At 43.0% G+C, this 27,167-nt stretch overlaps 1 protein-coding gene across 7 annotated transcripts in view; it reads left to right on the top strand.

Annotated features, from left to right (window-relative positions):
- The window catches only part of nf1a (neurofibromin 1a), a 306,791-nt gene that overhangs the window by 239,213 nt on the left and 40,411 nt on the right, over positions 1-27,167 (top strand). For all 7 annotated transcript variants that reach the window (XM_078422133.1, XM_078422136.1, XM_078422134.1 and 4 more), the window contains 9 exons: positions 237-669; positions 3,577-3,917; positions 10,302-10,504; positions 12,324-12,517; positions 14,477-14,617; positions 16,033-16,312; positions 21,303-21,517; positions 22,965-23,026; positions 23,775-23,889. In XM_078422133.1, coding sequence (XP_078278259.1) covers positions 237-669; positions 3,577-3,917; positions 10,302-10,504; positions 12,324-12,517; positions 14,477-14,617; positions 16,033-16,312; positions 21,303-21,517; positions 22,965-23,026; positions 23,775-23,889 — 1,984 coding nt within the window. The remainder of the gene's footprint in view (positions 1-236; positions 670-3,576; positions 3,918-10,301; positions 10,505-12,323; positions 12,518-14,476; positions 14,618-16,032; positions 16,313-21,302; positions 21,518-22,964; positions 23,027-23,774; positions 23,890-27,167) is intronic.

Genomic DNA, 27,167 nt, shown 5'->3' with positions numbered 1-27,167 from the left:
ATACCTGAGCTCCCCTTCTCTCATCCTCATGATAAGTTGCAGGAAAGGTTTTGGACATTTACAGATCTTAATGAGTGACACCTTGTTGGTCTGCCTGAAAGTTAAAAGGTTCAGTTTGTGTGTGTGTGATGTATATGGGTTTCGACATGGCTTTCTAAGGCAATGGGTTTCCCTGTTTATTTAAATGTTATTCATCGCAGTGAGGAATTAATCACCTTTTTATTTTCCTCATGCAGGTTTAAAACTGGACAGATAAATGGTGATTTGCTCATCTATCACGTTCTCCTAACTCTGAAGCCATATTATGCCAAGCCATATGAGATTGTCGTGGACCTTACCCACGCAGGACCAAGCAACCGCTTCAAAACGGATTTTCTCTCCAAGTGGTTCGTGGTTTTCCCCGGGGCTGCCTACGAGAATGTGGCTGCAGTCTACATCTACAATTGCAACTCTTGGGTGCGAGAATACACCAAGTATCACGAGCGGCTTCTGACTGGACTTAAGGGAAGCAAAAAACTGATCTTCATTGATTCACCTGGTAAGCTTGTGGAACACATTGAACCAGATCATCAGAAGCTTCCTGCTGCCACTCTAGCTCTGGAGGAGGATCTCAAGGTCTTCCACAATGCTCTAAAATTGGCTCATAAAGACACTAAGGTCTCCATCAAGGTAGGAAACTCTTCCATCAGATGTCTAAAATGTGCCGAAACTGCTCCTGGGTTTCAAGATAAGTATAGCACAGCAGGAAGTTGCCACTGTTCAAGTGAAACATATTTGGTGGAATACCCAGGAGCATTATGTCAGGGAAATGATGGTTATCAAATGTGGGAGGAACTGTTCGTCTTTCATGAGTTTCCTGTTCTTGAGATTGGGAATTCTGGGGCTTTGGTGGGTATTACATTTTGTCTGAAGAAGGGTCTCGACCCGCAACATCATCCATTCCTTCTCTCCAGAGATGCTGCCTGTCCCGCTGAGTTACTCCAGCATTTTGTGTCTATCTTCTGCAGTTCCTTCCTACACCTAACTTATCTTACAGGAGTAATTATATTTGATTTTAATATGTAACTTATCTAGATGAAGTAATTATTTTCCCAAAAAAGTATCTTGGTGACACAAGACACCAAAAAAATAAAGTACATGTATAAATTTTAATTAAATTTTTAAAATTAAATGGTGATAAACATTTTTTTAATGTGGAAAAGAAAAGTGAGAGTTAAGTTTTGTTTTCCTTATTGAGTAACGGAGCCCAAAAGGTTGCTCGATGTCAGATTGGTCCATTTAATAGAAATTCAGCAACTGATAGACAATGTGTCTTCAAATACCACTGTGACCTGAGCTCATAATATAGTTTTAACATACCAGCACATCAACATCCCATGTTTCTAGATAGATAGACATTAAAGTTTCCAGTATGGGTTACCAGGAAAATTGGGTGAGACTTTGCAGAAACTGTTGATAGTAAATCCTCTTTGAAGTACATTTGTGAATCCTACTCATTCGTCCACTGTGGAAATCTAGCCAAGCCTTTATGAAAGATATCTGCTCGGGCTGTGTGTTGTTATGCCAGGAATCCATGTGCAACAAACATAGCTACTGAGCTTGTTGCTATAGAGAAATCTCTGGACCAGGGAGAGCTGCGACTCGTACAAAAAAAGAGGGGGCGAACAACTTCCATCACATCCAAGCGGAGGTGATTAGATTGTGATCATGGTGTCGTGAACACATGGATCAACCACTGCCAGTCCCCGGCAATGGCTTGCACTCAACAAATGCTGCCTTGAACCCCTCTGCTTTGAGCAGCTGCACCATTTGCCAAGGTCCACCAACAGCAGTCTACACAAGCAGCCTCTCCTCACCTTGCTATGGGTGATTCATTGTTGCAGGAGTGTTGATGGAGGGACTTTCCCTGTGATCCTGGTACAGAATACTGCCCATATTTCCCTCCCCCCCCCCTTCTCTTTTCCATCTCTTTTTTCTGTGCCCACCTGTGCCCTTTTCTCTCTATCCTTTTTACCCAATACCCTTCCATCGATATTCCTTCCTCTGGCTTCACAATTCGCACCTTTTCTGTCCTTATTTTGCACTTTTTGTCTTTTTATCTCTGGCCTTTGCCCAACCATCTACCAGTCAAAAGACCCCCTTCACCTGTATCGTCCCATCACTGGCCGGGCTTTGGCCTGCCCTTATCACCCCTCCAGCTTTCTCCTCCTATACTACAATCAGCCTGAAGAAGGGTCCCGACCAAAAACGTCACCCATCCATGTTCTCCAGAGACACTTGATTTATTCCAGCACTGAGAGTCTTTTTCTGTAAAAGAGCTTCTGCAGTTCCTTGTGTTTGCAAATAAAGACCTCTGTTACCAACTGATTCTATTTGCGCCATCATTTCTGGGGTGCGTTTTGAGTTCGGAGCAAGCTACCAAGATTTGGTTCACAAATATACTTCAGAGAGGGAAATTGTTACCCAGTTTAGCCAGATTAGGACTTGCATGTCATATCATATCATATCATATATATACAGCCGGAAACAGGCCTTTTCGGCCCTCCAAGTCCGTGCCGCCCAGCGATCCCCGTACATTAACACTATCCTACACCCACTAGGGACAATTTTTATTTTTTTATTTTTACATTTACCCAGCCAATTAACCTACATACCTGTACGTCTTTGGAGTGTGGGAGGAAACCGAAGATCTCGGAGAAAACCCACGCAGGTCACGGGGAGAACGTACAAACTCCTTACAGTGCAGCACCCGTAGTCAGGATCGAACCTGAGTCTCCGGCGCTACATTCGCTGTAAAGCAGCAACTCTACCGCTGCGCTACCGTGCCACCCATTGCGCTACCGTGCCGCCCATAATTGTGTGCGGGAATTGCTGGTCGGCATGGACGCAGTAGGCCGAAGGGCCTGTTTCCACGCTGTATCTCTAAACTAAACCAAAGTGGCTGACTTGCAGTTGTCTGTTTAAGAAACATTAGGGATGGATAGTAAATGCCAATCTCATGATGAATTTAAATACTATACTGCAGTGCAAAGATGGTTCCATTATAAGCAAATTACTTTGGTTTTACAACTGTGAGCATTGAATGTCACTTTGCTTCGAAGTATTTGTTTGTCCTGATGAAGTGGTATATGTTCAGTATTTGAAACACTGTTTCACTGGATGGCATGGTGGCACAGCATTACAGTTGCTGCCTTCCAGTGCCAGAGACCCGTGTTCCATCCTGACTATGGGTGCTGTCTGTACGGAGTTTGTATGTTCTCCCCGTGACCTGCATGCATTTTTTCTGGGAGCTCCGGTTTCATCTCACACCCCGAAGATGTACAGGTTAGTCAATTAATTGGCTTTGGTAAAGTTGTAAAATTGACCCTCGTGTGCGTAGGACAGTGTTAGAGTGCAAGGATCGCTGATCGGCGCAGATTCGGTGGGCCGAAGGTACTGTTTCCGCGCTGTATCTTTAAACTAAAAAAACAATACTGTTGATACAAAATGATCTTGCTTCAAATCGGTGTTGATAATCTTCCATCTGCTTTGTTTATGATCTTGAATTTTGGCTCCACCTTTTTCCTTCTAAATTAGGTGGGATCCACTGCAGTCCAGGTGACATCAGCAGAGAGGACCCGGGTACTTGGCCAGTCCGTGTTCCTGAATGACATTTACTACGCTTCGGAAATTGAGGAGATCTGCCTGGTAGACGAAAGCCAGTTCACGTTAACGATCGCCAACCAAGGCACGCCGCTAACATTCATGCACCAAGAATGCGAAGCAATAGTGCAGTCTATCATCCACATTAGGACACGCTGGGAATTGTCTCAGCCAGACTCCATCCCGCAACACACCAAAATCAGACCAAAGGATGTTCCAGGAACATTGCTGAACATAGCACTTTTGAATCTTGGGAGCTCCGATCCAAGCTTACGGTACGCTATCCCACACTTGGGTTCTCTGATTTGTAACACTGCTGAGTTACAGAGTTTTGGCTGAAAATTCCACTGCGTGGTTATATAGTCCCAGAAAGAAAAGAATACGAAGTGAATGTAAACTTCTTCACTACAGTTATTGTTTACTGATGTAAAAGTTTTCTGGTCAAGTCTCTCTTTTATCTGAGTAAGATTAATTGAATCTGAGTGAAAGGGACAGTGAGTTGTGGTGAGTAGGCAGAGCTGGGAATTTTCAGCAACAGCATGTAGAGAGGCTGAATGTTGCCTCCTTCAGCTTCTAGTCTTCAAGAGTCAGTTCTGTTGCAGTCCCATTGTCAAGCATTTTGACACATTGGCCATTATCATTCAGAGTCTCGAGTATAGAAGTTGGGAGGTCATGTTGCAGTTGAATATGATGTTGGTGAGGCCACATTTAGAGTATTGTGTTCAGTTCTGGCCACCACATTACAGGAAAGATGCTGGCAACCTGGAAAGGGTACAGAGAAGTTTTACGAGTCTCTTGCCCAGAGTAGGTGAATTGAGAACCAGAGGACATAGGTTTAAGGTGAAGGGGAAAAGATTTAATAGGAATCTGAGGGGTAACTTTTTCACACAGGGCGTATGGAACAAGGTGCCAGCGGAGATAGTTGAGGCAGGGACTAGCCCAACATTTAAAAAACAGTTAGACAGGTTCATGGATAGGACAGGTTTGGAGGGATATGGGCCAAACACAGGCAGTTGCAATTAGTGTAACTGGGCCATGCTGACCGGTGTGAGCAAGTTGAGCCGAAGGGCCTTTTTCCACACTGTATCACTCTTTGACTCCATGCCATTGCTGTTGGTAAAGGTGTGTTCTTGTCACGTACACGGTGAAAAGATTAGTTTGCATGCTATCCAGGCAAATCATAGCATAATCAAACCATACCGTGTTGTTACTGGCGAGCAAAACACCAAGGCAAGTTCCTTGTATGTTTGCACACTTGGCTAATAAAATGTATTCAATTCAATTCAATTCAATATATAAATGTTACAGTGCAATGTGAAAAATGTAACAGTGCAAAATATAGTGCTACAACTACAGAGTGCAGATATTTATTTTAAGTGCAGTGGCTACAATGAGATCGGGTGTGAGACCAGGTAGCTTTTGGGGGGGGGGGAATCCATTCAATAGTCTGATAACAGCAATGAGGAAGTTGCAGAAACAAAGAACTGCAGATGCTGGTTTAGTCCAAAGATAGTCACAAAAGTGCTGGAGTAACTCCGCATGTCAGGCAGCATCTCCGGAGCAAAAAGATGGGTGACGTTTCAGGTCGGGATCTTTCTTCAGACGGAAAGTAGGGGTGGGTGAGTGGCTAGAGGCGAAAAAAGGGCAGGACCAAACAAGGCAGGCAACACATGACCCTAGGCATGAAAGTGCCCTGACCCTAGGCATGAAAGTGACCCTAGGCAGGAAAGTGCCCTGGTAGACCCATCGTTGGCACGGGTATGATCTTAAGAGGGATACATTGTGGAGCACTGTGGAACTGGTTTAAACAACTACAGTGGAGGAACGGGCCAATGGGGGAGAGGAGTGTTTGCAGAAATTATTTAAAATTAGATCATTCAACGTTCATGCCGCTGGGTTATAACCTACCCAAGCAAAATGTGAGATGTGGTTCCTCCAATTTGCATGTGGCTTTACTCTGGCATATAATGAGGAAGCTGCTCCTGAATCTGCTTTCAGTACGTGCTTTCAAGCGTTTGTATCTTGTGTCCAACGGGAGAGTGGAGAAGAGGGAATAACTGCTTGTAAATGGTCCTTAATTCTGTCGGCAACTTTTCTGAGACAGCATGAAGTGCAGATGGAGCTGGTGGGAAAGACTGGTTTGCATGATGGGCTGGACTTGGGGGGTGCATCCATAAATCTCTGCAATTTCTCGCAGTCTTGGGCAGAGCAGGTTCCTCACCAGGTGGTGATGCATCCCTGTAGGATGGTTTCTCTGGTGCATCTCTAGAAATTGGTAAGAGTCATTGGAGACATGCTGGACTTCCTCAGTCTTCTGAGTAAATAGAGGTTGGTATGTTTTCATGGCCATATCGTCAATGGGGTTGGACCAGGTCAAATTGGTGATATTTACCGCTGGGAACTTGAAGCACTCAATCGTCTCCACTTCAGCACCATCGGTGTTGAGTGGACCCCGAACACCACCGTTTCCTGAAATCAATGGCTAGCTCCTTCATTTGGTGAACATGGAGAGAATGTCATCTTGACACCACGTTACTAAATTCTCTCACTCATGACTGTACCGTATCTCGTCAAGATCCAGACCACCACAGTGGCGTCATCAGCAAAGTTGTAAATGGAGTTAGAGTAGAATTTGGGCCGACATTCATGAGTATACTGGGTGTATACCGCGGGGCTGAGAATACACCCTTGCAGGACATGGATGTTGAGAATGATCACGGAGGATGTTTTATCGCCTCTAAAATCACCTCTACCCATAAAGGTCGACCTGTAGATGTATGCCTCTAGGCAATCGTGGAAAATACTGAAGAAAAGAAAGTTACCGGATCTTTGGAGGGAGAAAATATAAATTTTATATTTTATATATCCTTTTAAAAGTATTTTGAGTTATTCAGCAGATACCATTTTGTTCCATCAGATCCGATGCAGACTGCATGATCTGCTTGCTGTCGGAAATAGGTGATTTGCTGTGTTTATACTGCCTTTAAGTGTGAAGGCCGTCATCATTCGAGGCCAATAGATGCATGGAGCTTAAAAGAGAATAAATGCCGTAAGATAATATGGCTGATGTAAAATAGTCTGCTTCTCCAAATGTTTAGGCTCAAGATCCTGAGATCGTCATTTACGGTAGTTAACGGGCCAAAATTCAATTAACACTAAGCAAACCTGGAATTTAACAAAAGCTATTGTTAGCAATGAGGTTTGCATTATAGCAATTAGATTGAAACCCATGTGATGATTTGATGCCAAATAAACACTGGCGCAGCAAACCACATGTTAAGACACTGCTCTCGGGCCACTATAATGTAAATGGTGCCTTTAGCAGTGATTCCTTCATACCGTGAGAGAATAAAATAAAAGAACACGAAGTGCAGATTTCAGTACAGTTGGAACCTGAGTCCCCCCGTCCCGTCCCCCCAAAGTATGTGATAATACTACATTTCAAATTCTGATGTGAATTTCTGCATGTTTTTTTTCTTCGTTGACCGCATCTATCATTCCTTTACAGTTATGCTTGAAATAGATGTGAAAGTCATGTGTAACATCCAAAGGAAATGAGAAGTCTGTAGGTTTCACCTCCTCCCATAATTACCCATTTAATCTCGAACCAACCAGTTTAGTTCACCAATCCAGCATGGTCCACACCGACCATCAATCAACTGTTCACGCTAGTTCTATGCTCCCCCACTTTCACATCCACTCCCTTTTCACCAGGGGACAATTAGCAGAGGCTAATTAACCGACAACCTTGCAAGCCTTTGGGATTTTGAAGGAAACCAAAGTATCCGATGGAAACACAAACATGGTCACAAAGCGAGAGTCCAAACACCACACAGCACCCAAGGTCAGGATCGAACCGTGTCTCTGGCGCTGAGAGGCAGCGGCTCAACCAGCTGTGCCTCCGCCACCCTAAAGGGGAAGGTTGAGGTTTCAATTTTCAATAATTTAACATTAGCATCAATGCAAGTAATTTCTACTTTATATGAAGACTGTAATAGATGGATTGCAATGTCCAGAGAGTTATTTTAAGTTAAATTCTTTGTTTATCATTTGAATATTGACTTGGTTCAAATATTCTTAATGTTAGGGGTTCTTTATATCTTTGTTAAACACAGTTTCACGTAGAAAGAAAGGAAGGCATGACCAGTTCAGAGTCAACCTCTCAGTTGATGGCTGGTGAGACTGGAACAGATTTAATGTTGCACAATCTCTGGTGTCACTAAACTCGTAAAACAATTACTCAAACAATTACTCCCCATCCATCTGAACGACCATGTGAGATGGTTGTCGGTACATTCTGAGAGAAGTCGATTTCTAAAATGTCATAATCATAATCGTACTTTATTAGCCAAGTATGTTTTACAACATACAGTCATAGAGGAATTTGTTTTGCCATACAGTCACTCCAATAAAAAGCAACAGAACACACAAAATACATTTTAACATGAACATCCACCACAGTGACTCCTCCACATTCCTCAATGTAAATGTGGAATTAGATAAAATAGCATTTTGAATTGCATCCAATACACATGTAGTAGATGTAACACAGAATACATCCAATGTTTGCTCTGAGATGGTATTAATATAGTTTATCATTTTTTAGTATAGTCAGTCATGACACATTGACCATCTGTTTTTCATTTTTTGGATGAACAAGCCTGTTTTGCTGAGGTTTTTTAGGCACTGATCAGATCATATTTTGAGTATTGTGAGCAGTTTTTGGCATCATATCTGAGGAAGGATATGCTGGTGTTGGAGAGGGCCCAGAGGAGGTTTACAAGAGTGATTGAGTGATGATTGGGTTAATGTATGATGAGCGTTTGACGGCACTGGGCCTGTACTCGCTGGAGTTTAGAAGGATGAGAGGAGACCTGACTGAAACTTACTGAATAGTGATAGACCTAGATAGAGTAGATGTGGAGAGGATGTTTCCACTCGTGGAAGAGTTTTGAACCAGAGGCCAGAGCCTCATAATAAAAGGACGTGCCTTTAGAAAGGAGATGAGGTAGAATTTCTTTAGTCATAGGGTGGCGAAGAATTGGGTTGAGAGGAAAGATGGATCAGCCATGAATAAATGGTGGGGTAGACTCGATGGGCCGAATGACTTACTTATGACTTATGAACTTATGAAACACAGCAACGTTTCTTGGAGTGATTGCAGTGCTTGTTTAAAGATAAGAATGCCCATTTAAACAAGTGAATATTGGAGTGAAAACAAGAGGACAGAACGCTCGAATGAATTGGATGATGCCAGTGCAGATATTAAGGGAAAGGGAAGTGCACTGGGAAACGAGGAAAAAGATGCAGGCGCTGTGAATTAATAAGAAAAGTGCCGTGTGCTACAAGATTGTCGGGTATTGGAACAAAAGTGTTTCTCTGAGGAATGGAAAGAAACTATGTGTTGCATCTATGCAAGCCACCTGAAAAATAATAATATTCCTCGCAACGCAATTTCTCCTCTGTGTGAAGTAAATTTCTAAAAGTTTATTTTCTGAGCAAGTGATGAATGAATAATTGATATCCCCGCTTTAATGAAACAATCCAATGTCTTCCTGCAATTATGTTACATCCGTTTTTCAATGTTGCTCTTGTGTTGATTGGGTAGTTTTGAGATAATTGATCAGTTTCTAACTTCCAGCTTAGTACTTGTGCGGAAAGGTGTGTTTTACGCAGCCAGCGTACGAGTTGAGGTAATTGGGCATCAGTTGCATTGGAGTCAACTAACTGATATGCATTCACAGCGGTACTGACCAGAACCAGCAAGGGGAAATACCCCAAACAGGGAGCTATGGACCTGACTCTTCTGAAGATGGGAAACTGTAAAGGACATCCAAATGGGAGCATCATCCTGGTTGATTCCCAGCAAGTGTACAAAGTATTCTGAAACTCCGCATCTTTCTGGTTGAATGTTGTTTTTATCTATCTGTCAAATACGAGATTGTATCTGAAAGTCTTGGCTGGTTTAGTTGCCATGATTTGTCAGAGTTAACAAAAATTGGACTGCCCAACTCATTATGAAATTCTTCTTGTCACTTACACGGGAAGGTAGAGCAATAATGAGAACAGTGCTATCCAACCCTTTCTTTTGCCGATTCGATGGGCATTGAAGGAATCTAAGAGTCCAATAATGTGTGCAACGGGGGTGGGGGGGAATATGTGCAATGTAGCCACATGGAACAATTGTTGGTGATGTTTCTTCAAGTATTCATACAGTGAAAAATGGTTAAGAAGCAAGAAATGGAAACCATTTTGTTCAGGGAAAGAAAAAATTCCCAGTAGCGTCTGTAAATGTTCCCTCTACTTTCCAGTTACTCCAAGTGCTTGATTAGGAGTGAACATTGTTAAGGTAGTTTGAGATGTAAAATTACCTTATTTATTTTAATAGTTGTGAGTTAGTGCTTGAAAGTACGAGAAACCTGTTTTGACATATGCAGTGGTGATCTTATTATTTGGAAGAGTACTGGTAATTTTCACTGCCGTAGCCCACCATTCTAAGTAATGTTTGTTTCTCCAATAGATTGAAATGAGAACAGCAGATAAAGAATATTCTCAACTGAGGGGAAAAAATGGCTGCAATCAATGAAATGCTGTGCACAAACAATATTTTCCTTTAGGACAGTTATTAATTTCACCTCAATGTTTCTGCTTTTCCATAGATCTGCTGCCTATAATCTCCTGTGTGCCTTAACATGCACCTTCAATCTGAAAATTGAGGGTCAGTTGCTGGAGACCTCTGGACTCTGCATCCCTGCAAACAACACATTATTTATCGTCTCCATCAGTAAAACATTGGCAGCAAATGAACCCCACTTGACACTGGAGTTTCTTGAAGAATGCATCTCGGGCTTCAGCAAGTCCAGTAAGCTTTTGCTTTGGATATTCACTCCATGTTGAAAACGAGTGGGTGGAAGATTGGGCTAGGCATTGGTCTTCTGCCAGAAGGCCACACTTGTGGTACTTGATTGCTTGAAATAATTCCCCCTTATTTCTTTTCACCAATTTACCCAACTGATTGCTTTGAGAAATGCATTTGAGAACGACCTGTTCTGAATTTGCTGCCAAGTTGCAATTTCCATCAGTCATGGGTTGGGCAAGGTTCCAAACTGTACAGGGATTTGCTTCATTCTGTGAAATATTATGCAAGGTTGGAGCATGAAAACAATGTCCTTTTCCACATGGTAACGTGAGCCATAGAGTCACACAGCGCAGAAACAGGCCCCTTGACCCAACTTGACCGTGCCAACTAAGATGTCCCTTCTATGCTATTTCCACCTGCCTAAGTTTGCCCCGTATCCTTCTAAACCTCTCCTATCCATGTACCAGTTCAAATATCTTTTAAATGTTCTTAAAGCACCTGCTTCAACTCCCTGCTCTTGCAGTTTGTTCCATATACCCACCACCCTCTGTGTGAAAAAATTGCCCCTCGGATTTCTGTTAAATTCTTCCCCTTTCTCCTTAAACCGGTGTCCTCTGATTCTTGATTCCCCAACTCTGTGTGAACATTCTGTGCATGTATCCTAATATATTTCTCCTCATGATCCTATACACCTCAATAAGATCACTCCTTGGCCTCCTGCATTTCAAGGAATAAAGTCTTCGTCTGCACAATCTCTCCCTTCAGCTCATGGCCTCAAATCCTATGAAATCTTTGTAAATCTTCTCTGCACTCTTTCCAGCTTCACAATATCCTTCCCATAGCAGGGTGACCAAAACATCTTCGCTTTCCACAAAACCACCCACTTTAGTGTTATCTGCAAACTTGCTAATCAGGCCTTCTCATTCTCATCCAATTTGTTGATGTAAACTACAAATAACAATGGCCTAGCATTGATCCCCGACGCGCCCCACTTGTCACAGGCCTCCAGTCTGAAAAAACATCTTCCACAATCACCCTCTGCTTCCTTCCCTGAAGCCAAGTCTCTATCCAGTCAGCCAACCCTCCCTGGATCTCATACGATCTAACCTTCCAGAGCAGCCTACCATGCAGAACCTTCTCAAATGCCTTGCTGTAGTCCATATAGACAACATCTACCGCTTTACCTTCTAAAACCTTTTTGTTTACTTCCAAAAACTCAATCGGATTCATAAGATAGTCTCCTGCAAACAAAACTATGCTGACTATCCCTAATCAGCCCCTGTCTATCCAAATGCATATATATCTTATTCCTCAGAATCCCCTCTAGGATTATCATCTAGTGCATGAATTATAATTGAAGGGATTATCATCTGAAATTACACGTGAACCAATAAACTGCACAAATCTATCCTGTGGCACAGTGATGCAGTGGCAGAGTTGCTGCCTCACAGCGCCAGAGACCAGATTTGACCCAGACCACGGGTGCTTGAGTTTGTACATTCTCCTTATGACCGCATAGGCTTTCTCTGGGTGCTCTGGTGCAGGTTTATAGGTTAATTGCCCTCTGTGAATTGCCCCTGGTGTGTAGGATGCGAAAGTGGGACAACGTAGAACTGGTGTACGGGTAATCAGTGGTTGGCATGGGCTCGGTGGGCTGAAGAGCCTGTTTCAACGCTGTATCTCTGAAACAGAATCTACTGCTACTGAACGCAGAATTAGATGTCATCTTTTGTACTAATGGTGTCCATGAAGGAAATGATTGGAATGTCATGGTATCTGAATACCATTAGTATCTGAATTTATCAGGCTCTTTTTGTTGCAGGTATTGAATTGAAGCATCTTTGTCTGGAATACATGACTCCCTGGTTGTTGAACTTAGTTCGCTTTTGCAAGCACAATGATGATGCCAAACGTCAACGGGTGACTGCCATCCTGGATAAGCTGATCACGATGACGATTAATGAGAAGCAGATGTACCCTTCCATCCAGGCAAAAATCTGGGGCAGCCTCGGTCAGGTAACATTGCAATTCTTCGCAAATACCACCAAGTTCACTCGTTCACAGTATATAACCTGGCTATTTTTAAGACGGCAGTAAATATCGGAACCCCAACAATAAAAAGGTCGATCTTGCATCCCCGTTCTCAGCAGTTTCAGGGTGATGCGAAGCTTCTGGCCTATCCTCTCTGCCCACGCCAATCTGGCGATATGTTGGAAATGCAGCCTGGCTGCACAGAGCCTCATTGCCAAGGTTTTCTGCTATCAACTTGTTCCACAGAAGTAGGCCGTTCAGCCCATCATTTCCTTGCCAGCAACAAAATGGAATTCGGGTTGATCTGTCTTCATTTCTCTTGTTGTTAGCCCCGCAAACTACAGATCTTCAAGTTCTTCACCCAGATAGCTATTGAGAGTTTCTGGCAATATCCCTTTCAGGCAGCGAGTTCTGCATTCCCACTGCTCATTGGGGACAATGCTGCTCCTCAAATCCCCACGAACCCTTCTGCCAATTAATGTAAATTTGACACGGTCTCCCTCGACCCCCTGTTATGGCCTTTCCACTCAGAAAAATGAACCCTTTCGAGCCCTTTCTTTGCAATGGGGTTATCATATGATGGTTATCAAGCCCACCTTTTGGTGAGGAGACACCTTCTGCTGTTGAATCAGTCTGCTTGATCTGGAGACGCCCAAAGTCACGTATATGATATCAGCTCTTTCCAGCTGTTTGAGAGACAAGAGGGAAACGGGGAATAGAGAAAAAAAACATGAGGAATAAAGAAAACCATTTTATACTTGACACTGTCACAAAGATAGCAATATCAGTAGGATTGCATTTATGGTCCTTCAAAGGTATTGGTGGACCTTTTGAAGCACTTTGGTATTTTTGATAATGTGTCGTGAGGGTGGAATTATTGTATTAGAATTTGATGCTGTTAATTTAAAGGGATTTATTTCCCCCAAGTATTTTAATTAAGTAGAAAGATATAGAAAAAAAAAGCTTTCAAAAATAAGTGAACAGTCAATCCACAGCCTGAGGTCTCCACCTTAATTTATATTTCTGGGTTTGGTTACATGTGTAGATTCCTGTGCTAATTCAAAGTTTCACATTACCTTCAGTTCTTTTAAATAGTATAGTTCAGAGTGTCATAAAATAAAGGAACATTGTTAACTTCTGACGCAATGTTTTTGGAAGGAGAATACAATTCTGAGAGATTCTCAAACGATCTAAACATTATAACTTTTCATCTCCTATGAAAATAACAGTCATAACTTTTGAATCAAGACACCAGTAAGTCCATAACCAGCCTCTCTTCTCTATAACTTGTTTGCCAGGATCAAGTACGCTACTTTGCATGTGAAAGACAGGATAAATCAGGGGGGAAAAGGAAGCACAAAATAAAGAAATCCACAATAATATTCAACCATGTTATCTGGAGCCAAATCTTATTGAACATTATTTCAACTTTGCAAAAACTGTTTATTGACAATAAGACACAAAGTGCTGGAGTAACTTAGCGGGTCAGGCAGCATCGCTGGGGAAATGGATGGGTGACGTTTCTGATCGGGACCCTTCATCTGAGTCTGAAGAAGGGGCCTGACATGAAATATCTTCTGTACATGTTTTTCAGAGATACTGCCTGAACCACTGAGTTACTTTAGCACTTCTTGTCTCTCTTATGTCAACCAGTGTCTGCTGTTCCTCGTGTCACCATGCTATTGAAGATTCTTGAAACCTGGGTTGATACTTTACCACTTAAACAATGCATTGCTCTTTGATTTGTAACTTGATATTTGTAATTACAAAGGCCTGTTCCTCCATGGCCTGATTTGACCACCAACTTGACAACCTATGAAAAGTCTTTTGGGAATGTACCTGGGTTTATTTTGAGGCAGTAACCCTGTTTTTGTCCGTCTCTGGATTGACTTGTTTTTCTTTTTGTCTTGACGTGTTTTGTCTTATCCCTTTTTTTTCCTGTAGATCACAGACCTGCTTGATGTTGTTCTCGATAGTTTCATAAAGACAAGTGCTACGGGCGGTTTGGGCTCTATTAAAGCAGAGGTGATGGCAGACACTGCAGTAGCCCTTGCATCAGGAAATGTGAAGCTCGTTTCAAGCAAGGTATCGAGCAAGATTGGATTCATTTACTCTCTTTATATTTTTACTGATGTGCAGATACCAAAATAGCAACCAGAGAGCTGGAGGAACTCAACAGGTCAAGCAGCATCTACGGAAGCAAAACAAATGGTTGACATTCTGAGTCAGGACTCGAAACATTAACAGTTTCTTTATCTCCATGAGTGTTGCTTGATCCACTCAGTTCCTCCAGCAGTTTGTTTTTTGCTCCAGATTCCAACATCTACAGTATCTCGTGTCCAAATAGTCTGTGAGGGAAGGGCAAAATAAGAAGCAAATAAGCGGTCGAGCATTTGACCCCTGTTCTGTGCTGGTGGATCTCAATCTCTACCAGAAAGCTGCCCGGATTATAAATCACTAGCTGTAAAGAGAGATTAGACAAAGCTTGATTGTTTTCTCTGGAGTATCAGCAGATGAGATGTGATAGAAGGTGTAGACAGGGGAGACAGTCTGAACCTTTTTCCCAGGGTTTAAATATCAAAGACTAGAGAGCTTACCTTTAAGGTTGGGGGTGGTGGCAGGGAAGAGTGGGGTGGGAAAGAGTTTAAAGGACGATGTTTTTTCACAACGTGGGGAGGGTGTCTGGAACGCACCGCCAGGAGTGGTGGTGGAGGCCAATACGATAGTGGTATTTTTGAGGCTTTTAGATAGGCATGTGGATATGCAGGGAATTGAAGAACATGGATCAGATGAGATTAGTTTAACTTTGCTTTATCTTCGGTACAGACATTGTGGGCCGAAGGGCATGTGCTGTACTGTGCTATGTTTTCAAATTAGTGCAGCAGTTGGAGTGCAGGCATAATTGGACTCAAAGGGCCAGATTTTATTTTTGCATTAACCTCCAAGCCTTCACTAGAAGATGATCACATATATATGCAAGGACTCTCGCTTCACTCTCGATTTTGTAATAGTCAGCTGAGAGCCACCACCTCAGGTCAAACTTGACAAATGGCCATTTATCTAAAATAATTAATCCCTCTACCGACCAGAGAATTCACACCGTGGTATGACAAAATCACTTGAGCCAAATGAGAGGAAGAATTTGCAGGTTTGAGATAAGATTGGCTTCTGAAAATTGTCCCCAGTGTGCAGGATAGAACACAGGATAGTGTCGGATAGTGTGGGACAATGGGCCTGTTTCCAAACAGTATCTCTAAATTCTAAAACTCTAAACTGTAATAATAAAAAAGAGTTGATTTAAGAGAAAGAGTTTGATGTAAATGTTGACGCTTTTCCTGTGGTATTTATGGCAACACAGGCAGCAGCCATCTTGGCCATCTTGGTTCAGCCATGATCACCATCTTGGCTTCAGCACCTTGCTGGTGAACTTGTGCAAAACAGTGCAATTATGTGTTCAGCTTGTGCAACTGATGACCTTTGCCTTTGCTTTTCTCTTGCAGGTGATTGGAAGGATGTGCAAAATAATTGATAAGACCTGCCTGTCTCCAACTCCAACCCTCGAGCAGCACCTAATGTGGGATGACATTGCCATCCTGGCTCGATACATGCTGATGTTGTCCTTCAACAATTCCCTGGACGTGGCTGCACATCTCCCTTACCTCTTCCACGTGGTTACTCTGCTGGTAGCCACGGGCCCTCTGTCTCTCAGGGCTTCCACCCACGGTTTAGTCATCAACATTATTCATTCGCTCTGCACTTGTTCCCAGCTTAATTTCAGCGGTAAGCTCAGGAGATCTGACCTTCCGTCTTAATGTGAGAAAATATGCAGGGCGTTTTTTAATGCTGTTTTGCAATATTTAATGAATATTTCACCAGGCTGTTTTCCTCCCCATTGCATATGAAATATTGTTATTGCAAAGCAAAATTGTTTAGAAATCAGTTTATTCTGGTAGAGAGTTTGAGCAATATTTCTCCATTTTTTGTTGCAAAATGTTCCTTTCCAAGCAATTGCACCTCCTGCTTTTTCACTGCCTTTCCAGTCAAATGCCTGTATTCCACAACACATCTGATGCCAGCTAAAATCTTAAGGCATCCAGTGAGACCCTGCATGAAATGGTCAAACTGTATGTAGTAAATGCAACAGCATTGAAACATCCCAACCACAATTGAAACTGACTATTGTGCATTGTCCACCCTTATCCTCTCCACCAGAAGCTTTCTTATGATTATCTTCCATTGGGTTTTTTTCAGCAACTCATTCTCCAATTACTGCCTTTCCCTTATTTTATGCTACTTTGACCCATCAGTTTAGTGATGTAGAAGTGCTGGCCACTATTATCTCCCAGTGCCATGGGCTTGGAACCATTTTCTTTGATTATCAATATTCCTTCTTAGAAATAGAACTGTATAGCACTTAAATGGGCTCTTTTGGCCCACCATGTTTATACCGACCTTTTTGCAATACATCTGCATTGGGTCTGTACCCTTATAGGCCTTTTCTATTTGTGCCTGTCTAAATGTCTCTTAGCTGCTTTAGGGGAGGTGGCACAGCTGGGAGAGCTGCTGCCTCTCAGTGCCAGAGATCCGGGTCGATCCTGACCTTGGGTGCTGTCTGTGTGGAGTTTGCACGTTCTCCCTGTGACTGTGTGGGTTTCCTCTGGCTGCTCCGGTTTCCTCCCACATCCCAAAGACGAGTGGGTTTGAAGGTTAATTGGCCTCTGTAAATTTCCCTTAACATATAGGGAATAGGTCAACATAGAACTAGTTTAGTTTAGTTTATTAGCATGTGTCCCAAGGCAGAGTGAAAAGCTTTTGTTGTGTGCTTACCAGTCAGCGGAAAGACTATACATGATTACAATCAAGCCATCCACAATGTACACCTAGCTACATGATAAAGGGAATAACGTTTAGTGCAAGATAAAGTCCAATTAAAGATAGTCCAAGGGTCTCCAATGAGGTACATCGTAGCTCTCTAGTTGGGGATAGGATGGCTCAGATTTCTGACAACAGCTGGGAAGAAACTGTCCCTGAATTACGAATTGTGCGTTTTCGTACTTCTGTACCTCTTGCTTGATGGAAGTGGGAGAAGAGTGAGTGACCGAGGTGAGACTCATCCTTGAGTATGCTGGTGGTCTTGCCGAGCAGTGTGAAGTGGTTGGCATGGACTCGATGGACCAACAGGTCTATTCCCATGCTGTATCTTCCAATTCCATCAATTCAAAACTGTTGTGCTTTTATCCGACTCCACCACCACCTCGGCAGTGAGTTCCAGGTATCACCCATGTTGTATGGGTGGGGGAGGGGGGGATATTCTCCTTGAATCCCCTTTGTAACTCGGTCTTTTTTGAACTTATGCTGCCTGATTTTTGTTTTTATATACCCCTACCATTAAAAATATTTTGACTATCGACCATATTCATGCCTCTTGTAACTTTCTATACTTCTTTTGTCACCCCTCCGCTTCCTTTGCTCCAGTCAATGAGAATCCAGTTTATCCAATTTCTCCCAATAACTAATGTGGCAACATTCGGATCAATCTTCTCTGCACTCTTTCCAGCACAAACACATCGCTCCTGCACTGTGTGACCAGAACTACACCCGATATTCCAAGTGCAGTCTAATTAATATTTTGTATTTCCAGCATAATGTCCAACTTTCATATTCTACACTCTTTTATGCCACCCCCCTCCCCCCAAATCAAACATTAGGTTCTACCTCTCCTCCACATCTATTGATCTGATATCTTTGCTGACCCTATATTGTCACACTGGTTCTCAGACAGCCAGACTTGAATGAACCCCATTTATAACCATATAACCATATAACAATTACAGCACGGAAACAGGCCCGTTCGGCCCCGCCAGTCCATGCCGACCACTTTCTCTGACCTAGTCTCATCTACCTGCTCTCAGACCATAACCCTCCAATCCCCTCCCATCCATATACCTATCCAATTTACTCTTAAATAATAAAATCGAGCCTGCCTCCACCACTTCCACCAGAAGCTCATTCCACATAGCCACCACCCTCTGAGTAAAGAAGTTACCCCTCATGTTACCCCTAAACTTTTGCCCCTTAATTCTGGTTATGTCCCCTTGTTGGAATCTTCCCCACTCTCAAAGGGAAAAGCCTACCCACGTCAACTCTGTCCGTCCCTCTTAAAATTTTAAAAACCTCTATCAAGTCCCCCCTTAACCTTCTGCGCTCCAAAGAATAAAGACCCAACCTGTTCAATCTCTCTCGGTAGCTTAAGTGCTGAAACCCAGGCAACATTCTAGTAAATCTCCTCTGTACTCTCTCTATTTTGTTGACATCCTTCCTATAATTTGGCGACCAGAACTGCACACCATATTCCAGATTCGGCCTCACCAATGCCTTGTACAATTTTAACATTACGTCCCAACTTCTATATTCGATGCTCTGATTTATAAAGGCAAGCATACCAAACGCCTTCTTCACCACCCTATCCACATGAGATTCCACCTTCAGGGAACAATGCACAGTTATTCCCAGATCCCTCTGTTCCCTACCATTTACCCTGTACGTCCTATTTTGATTTGTCCTACCAAAATGCAGCACCTCACACTTATCAGCATTAAACTCCATCTGCCATCTTTCAGCCCACCCTTCCAAAAGGCCCAAATCTCTCTGTAGACTTTGAAAATCTACTTCATTATTAACTACATAATGAAATCTACTTCATTATTAACTACATTATTTATCTCCCGTCGGATGTTGGTAAGGCCAAACAAAACATCTTGTTACCATCTTAAACTAAACCACATACCTCAGTCGCCTTTCTGCTCAAAGCTGCCTCTCTCACTTTCCCAACATTGAAATCTTATTTGTCATTTCCAGATTTAATTCTGCTTGCGCTGTTCTGACCTCCACCCTCCAAAACCGTCAGTTCATCTAAAATTGTGCAATTTCACATGCTCTTGTTTACTGTCACAGGGACTGCACTCTCTTTTTCTGGGCTGCACCCAAGATAACTATCGCTCCACTTCCTATTTAGCGACCTCCTTTAAAACCTCATCTCTTGAAGGCTTTGATTGTACACTATCTCACTGCATCCTTTTTTTCAACTTAAGCTTCTGAGAAGATTGTTTTTTAAAAATTTGAAGGTAATTAATAAATGCAAGCTTTTTACTCTGAAGGCCAAAGTTGACTGATCTGGAAAAGTTCCCTTCCAATGTTACAAGACGCATTTATGTGGATGAATTGAAGCAAACGTATTTTAGTGCATTCCACCTAATTTCGGCAACACTAACTGGTTGCAAAACCAACGAAAAATGATTACCACATTTTATTCCAGCTCTTTAAAGAGCTTTCAAAATTATTGCAACTTATGCAGACTAAACTGTCGAATTAAATATTTTGTACATCTAGACACGGTTTGACTATTTAGCTTTGTGTGAATTACACTGTTGAATCTGATTCTGCCCTGACAATTTAAATGTCTCTGACCTCCATCTGAAAACCAAGAGCGAGATGTTTACTTTAGGTCTTGTGTGCATAATATCGATTGATCTTTCAATGGAGAGTAAATAAATTCGTAGGTTCTTGGAACAGAATTAGGCCATTCAGCCCATCAAGTCTACTCCACCATTCCATCATGGCTGATCTTTCCCTCTCAGCCCCATTCTCCTGCCTTCTCCCCATAACCCTTGACACCTATACTAATCAGCTTGATAGTGATAAGCCATAAATAAAATGAGGCCCCATGTGAGAAGGATTAAGAAAATGAATGGCTTGTGTTCTGTCGAGTTTCAACGATGGGAGGGTAATCTAATCTAGATATTTAAAATTGGAAGAATATTCAAAAGGATTAATGTAGGGCAGCCTGGTTGTACAGCGGGTAGAGCTGTTGCCTCATCTTTAATCCATGAGGCCAAATCGTTGATGTTGATGATGAATAACTGGCGATCCAAACACTGATCCCTGCAATTAAATTGGTCCCTCCACATGATCCCTTTCAATTTTATCAATAGATTGAGAGTTCATCTTTACCTAGAGCTTTAAAAATACTAAATGAGTTGGAGGGCTTGAATGACCAACTCACTGTTTATAGTAGTACCCAACTGAAAAGAGAGGTGGGACATTGATTTGTTGGGGGATACCGGAACACCCGGAGGAAACCCATGCGGTCACAGGGAGAATGTGCAAACTCCACATAGACAGCACCCGAGGTCGGGATCGAACCCGGGTCTCTGGCACTGTGAGGCAGCAGCTCCACCAGATGTGCCACTGCGCCACCCCAATGGCTTGAAGAACAACTTCCAGTTGGTGGTGCTCCCATGCATTTGCTGCCCTTGTCCTTCCAGCTGATGCAGAGCAGGGGTTGCATTGATGCTGTTTAAAACATCTTGCTGAGTTGCTGCAGTCCATCCTGCAGATGGTACAAGCTGTGCATCGGTGGTGGAGTGAGTGGAACGGTTGCTTATTGAGGAGGCTGCTGTGTCCAGTCAGTTGTCTGCAATGGCTTTTCCTCCCAATATTTTGCAATTACGTCTGGCTTTCCCCAATCAGCCAAGTTGTGCTAAATACTGACGCAGAAACATTCCAAAAACAAGATTCCTGTCAATTGATCAAATAAGCTCTTTAAATTAAACAGGTGCATTTGACTGGTGGTTTAGAATAGCATATTAACCTTGTATGTGCTAATCGCACAGACAATAACAACTGGTGTTGCATGTTTAAATATATTTGTGGATGCAAGCTGGAATATCCATTAACTTTTTAAAAGCAAACCATTTCTCCTTTCCCACAGAAGAGACGAAACAAGTGTTGCGGCTCAGCCTGACGGAGTTTTCATTGCCCAAGTTCTACCTGCTCTTTGGAATCAGTAAAGTCAAATCAGCAGCCGTGATTGCATTCCGATCCAGCTATCGGGATCGTTCCTTTTCACCTGGATCCTATGAGAGGGAGACTTTTGCTCTGACTTCCCTCGAAACTGTGACTGAAGCCTTGTTGGAGATCATGGAGGTAAGAGTCGCAGATTGGATTTGCGAAAACATAAAAGCAACAATGGTACATAGTGCGTAATACAAACAAATTAGTTCTCTCAGCAAAGAATCTGATCCCGAAGAAAGACAAATAGCAATTGTATTACTGAAGCACGAGACTGCAGATTGGTATTGATCTTGGTTCATTATCATGTCACGTGTACCAAGATACAGTGAAACACATTGTTTGCAGTTAAATCATACGATACATTGAGTACAATCAAGCCGTACACAAGAACCACAGGTAGTGCAAAGAGAAAAATATCAGAGTGCAAAAAATAGTGTTACAGTGTTAAAGTGTTGGAGCTATGGAGAAGGTACAGTTTTTTTTTTAAAGTGCAGGGGCTGCCATGAAGTCGGTTGGGAGATCGGGTCTCCCCCCCCCCAGAGCTTATGTAAGGAGCATTCAGTAGTCTGATAAAAGTGGGGAAGACACTGCTCCTAAATCTGCAATTTTATGAAATACATTTTGAAATAATTGTGCCCTTTAATCGGTAATTTTCAAATTGGGAGGTTTTTCCTTGTTGTTGGAAATTGTGTAAGTGGATGTCAGCTAAAGAGCAAAACAACTTTAAGCGCCAACTTCAGTGTTCTTTGTGCTTCCAGTGGCATTGTGTGTCAGATTTAATTAACTACGTTTATTGTGTGAATAAAGAAAGTAAATCAAGGTGAATAATTGGTGCCACGTTATTCACTGATTTATGTGTGGTCCATCCTTCACGGTATTTGGTGATAAACATTGCCAGTTGCCAGTTTATGCCATACGGTTCAGTAGGAATGCAAGTTTTACCTGTAACCTCTTGCAATCTGAGGAAGGGAGATGTATATTTGAGAAATGGGTGCTGGTGATGGATGCCCTCTGGTCAGTGGTTTACTGAATGTTTCCAGCTCAGTGCAGCTCAACAGCTTAATTTGTTATCTGATGACATAGTTTGCATATATGTTGGTGATTAAAGTGGTAATTATCCATGAAATAAAATCAGAAAGCTGTAGATATTTAGCTGGTCTTGCAGCACCTTTAGAGAGAGGACAGTTTGAAGCACATCAAGTCATCAGTCTGAAATGTAAACTTTTTCTTTCCACAGATTCTACCTGAACTGCTGAATAGTTCTAACATTTGTAAAACACAAAGTGCTGGAGTAACTCAGCGTCTGTGGAGGGACTGGACAGGTGACATTTTGGGTCAGGACCCTTCTTCAGACCGAAGAAGTCTAAAGAAGGGTCTTGACCTGAAACATCATATTTCCATTCCCTCCACAGGTGCTCACGCTTGATCCTCTGAGTTCCTTGCTCAAGATTCGAGCAACTGCAGTTCCTCGTGTCTTCGTTGTACTTCTAACATTATCTATTTTGTTCCGTATTCCCATATGCATATATATGAATTTTCTTTTTGCTTTTCATTGATGTTAACAACTTTTTTTCTTCAGGCCTGTATGAGGGATATACCTACCTGCAAGTGGCTGGACCAGTGGACAGAGTTAGCACAAAAGTAGGTTTTGTTACTCTGCACTTCATGTAACAAGAGTTGCTAAGATTTTCTGTTTTCAGCTTGAGAGGACTACTGGTAAATTGCATAAGCCTCAGCAGTATTCCGGTGAGGCCTCAGATAAACATAGGCGCCACATTGGGTGGTGGGGTGCATGGAACGAGCTGCCAGAGGAGATAGTTGAAGCAGGTATCACAGCAACATTGAAGACATTTGGACAAGTACATGGATAGGAAAGGTTTAGAGGAACACGGGCAGGTGGGACTAGTGTAGATGGCGCATCTTTGTGGGCATGGGCAAGTTGGGACGAAGGGCATGTTTCCAAGCTGTATGATTCTCTGACTATGACGTGACTCCATCACGCAAGCTCTCTGCCTGCAACACCCTGTGGACTGCAGGATGGGGCTGGAGTGCAATGACTCCAGCCCCATCCTGCAGTCCACAGATTCCATTTGCAGCAGCAGTCACTGATACAATGGGAAATGGGGAAGAATAGGGGATTTCATTCTTTTCCCAGCCCATCGTTGGATGGATACCTTGATCAGTTGTATCTTTTTACTAACACTTTTGGAAAATTGAATAATTTGGACCCAACTATTGAACCAGGCATTGGGAGTTTAAATATCTACCTGTAGACTTTTGGTGTGCATTTGCTGCATCTGTTCCATGTCGTGTGGTACCTGCACAATACTTTGCCTTTTATCGTTGCAACCTTATCTCATTCATTTTTAATTGTATTTGCTCCACATAGATTTGCATTCCAGTATAATCCATCTCTTCAGCCGAGAGCTCTTGTTGTCTTTGGTTGTATCAGTAAGCGAGTAACCCATGGGCAGATTAAGCAGATCATTCGTATCCTGAGCAAGGTGAGTACAAATATTCTTTAGTACAGCATTCTTAACATTGCCATTTAACCGTCAGATCATAAAGCTATATTCTGGCATTTCAGAAATAGAAGCTTATTTTTCTGAGCCGATGTGCAGGTCCACCACCGATTTTCCACACCCTTGGTTCCAGAGGCTTTCTGGATTACCCGTTTTGCCAGACCAACAAAGGTCACGGCTTCCGGGAGGAGTACGACGGTACCAGAATAGACCGCCGAGGGTCCAATATATTTGCCGGCAAAGTTGGCCTCGGAGGTCGGCCATGGGAACGGATCTGCCGGTTCTGGCCGGTCCGGAGTTGTAGAGCCCCTGCCACAGGTGGCAGGTCCAATTTGCCGATCGGTGCAGAAATTCCAATGAGGTCGAGGTCGGCCACCTCACTCGGCCTAGGCGCCACATTTTATGCGCGGCTTCCGGTGGGGATTTCAAGTGCGCTCTTGTAACTTTGTCCGGATTGAAGGAGGTGGCCGACCACCAGATGCCGGAAAATCAATGGCGGACCTGCACATGAAAACTTAATGAATTGATTCAAAAATTTCAAAAGTTGGACTAACATAATTCAGATTGTACTATTGTTTGTCTTTAGATTGCATTGATGTTTGACTTGGTGTGCTTGTTCTGAACAGCGCATGTTATCACATTGATTGGGGAATGCTGGCCCTAAATTAACTCATTAATATTCTCCTGAGTAGATAAATTACAGCTTTGGCAATGAGGAAGATTTTCCTTTGTTGCCATACAAGATGTTAAGTGCAGTAATGAAGAATATCTTCATAATTTTGTTTTGGTCATAAAGGCAGTTATCTCTGTGTGCAGGACCATTGGTAAAGAAGTCCTGTCGTTGCTGTAATCCACCATACTCAGTTGCGAAACCAAATGAAGTAACTGGATATTTTAGTCAGTCTGCAAAAAAAACTATGCACGTGAAAACTGTCATCTTATAAAACGAAACTGGTTCCCAATATTCCCTCCTCAGCCTTAACTTTGTTCTGCTTTTAACTTATTGGCATAGAACAATACTGCACTTAAACAGGCACTTCAGCCTACGATGTCTGTGCCCAACAAGATGCCAAATAAAACTAATCCCTTCCACCACATTAGCTGCATGTCCTTCCATACCCTGCATCATAATGTGCTTACTTCATAGCCTTTTAATTGCCAACGTTGTATCTATTGCTTTTGAGTGGCTTCCCATGCCATTCAATGCAGTGGCTGTCCATGTCCTGGGGACTAATGAATAGTTGATGTCAAACTTCAGGTTTGCTTTGAGGAAAACTTGATGCAGAAGAGACATCAGGGAATTTTAAGTGTAGGAAGGAACTGCAGATGATGGTTTAATCTGAAGATTGGCACAAAAAGGTGGAGTAATTCAGTGGGACAGGCAGCATCTCTGGAGAAAAGGAAAAGGTGATGTTAGCTATTACTTTTCTCCAGGGATGCTGTCTGACCCGCTGAGTTACTCCAGCTTTTTGTGTCTATTGCAGGGATTTTTTTTTTTCGAACTCTTTTTGCAGCCAATGCAACAGTGGGCAGACCTCAGGGTTTTGCTTTGCACGATGGAAGCATTCCTGAAGTGATTACTCCTTGGTGTGTTCAGCCTCTACTATGCACTTTTAAAGCAAGCGGAAACCAAAAGGAAATGCTGACTTTGACAAGATCATTTCAGTCCAGACGCAAAGTGCTGGAGTAACTCAGCGGGTCAGGCAGCATCTCTGGAGAACATGGATAGGTGATGTATCTTGTCAGGACCCTTCTTAAGACCCGACACATCACCTGTCCACGTTCATCGGAGATGCTGCCTGACTTGCAGAGTTCCTCCAGTACTTTGTGTCTTTTTTAGTAAACCAGCATCTGCAGTTCCTATTGCTTCTGTGATGGGAGAACGTGTTGGACTGCAAGTGCATTATCGTGTCAGCAAGTATTTATTTACAGCATACTCCCTACATACATTCGTTCAGGTAAAGGGCTCTTGGAAGTGGTCTGCATTTCTGCACCTTGCACACGCAGTAATGAACAGTTTGTTTCTGTTATATCGGCAGAGCAGGGTGTGGTTTTAGGAGTACTTTGGCCCTGTCACCAATGGCTTACATTAATCTTCAATGTCTGACAGTTCTGTAACTCTAATTAGGCCTGGGTTGTGTGGTGTTGCGGACACAGGTTTAGGGCGAGAGAGGAAAGGTTTAATTGGAACCTGTGGGACAAACATTTCACACAGAGGGTGGCGAGTGTATGAAACGAGCTGCCAAAGGAGGTAGTTGAGGCAGATACAATAATAGTTAAAAGACATTTGGGCAGGTACATGGCCAGGAAAGGTTTAGAGGGATATGGGCCAAGCACAGGCTAGTGGGACTTGCGTGGATGGGCATCTTGGTCGGCAAATTGGGCTGAAATGCTTCTTTCCGTGCTGTTTAAGTTTCCTCCGGGTGCTGTGGTTTCCTGCCACATCCTAATGACGTGCGGGTTTGCAGTTCAATTGGCCTCTGTAAATTGTCCTGAGTGTGTTGGGAGTGGAAACGAAAGTAGGGACAACACTGAACTAGTGTGAACAGGGGACCAACCGCCCCCAGACCGTCAAAATAGGCCCTCACCTCTCCTCCACCATTACACTGAGCACCGGCTCACCACAGGGCTGTGTGTTGAGCCCCATCCTTTACTCCCTCTACACTCACGACTGCGCCCCCACCCATCCCACCAACACCATCATCACGTTCGCGGATGACACGACTGTGGTTGGACTCATCTCAGGAGGAGATGAGACAGCCTACAGGGATGAAATCCAAAGGCTGGCAGCATGGTGTTCAGTGAACAATCTTGTCCTGAACTCCTCCAAAACAAAGGAACTCATAATAGACTTCAGGAAAACCAGTGCAGAATACGACCCACTCTACATCAATGGGGTCTGTGTGGAAAGGGTACCCGCTTTCAGGTTCCTGGGTACGCACATCGCAGAGGATCTTACCTGGTCTACCAACACCATCACCACAGTGAAGAAGGCACAGCAGAGACTCCACTTCCTGAGGATCCTCAGGAAGACCAACCTGCAGGAGAAGCTCATGATGTCCTTCTATCGCTGGTCCATCGAGAGTGTGCTGGCATACTGTATAACCACATGGTATGCCAGCTGCTCAGAAAAGGACAGGAAGGCCCTTCAGAGGGTCATCACGACGGCCCAGAAGATCATCGGCTGCTCATTGCCCTCCCTGGAGCACCTGTTCAGCCTATGCTGCCTCAGTAGAGCAGGCAAAATAATAAAAGATCCA

The sequence above is a fragment of the Rhinoraja longicauda genome, chromosome 26 (assembly GCF_053455715.1).
Source record: "Rhinoraja longicauda isolate Sanriku21f chromosome 26, sRhiLon1.1, whole genome shotgun sequence".
Lineage (NCBI taxonomy): Eukaryota > Metazoa > Chordata > Chondrichthyes > Rajiformes > Arhynchobatidae > Rhinoraja > Rhinoraja longicauda.
Note: the sequence above shows the minus strand (reverse complement) of the source record. Positions and strands in the feature narration are given on the sequence as shown.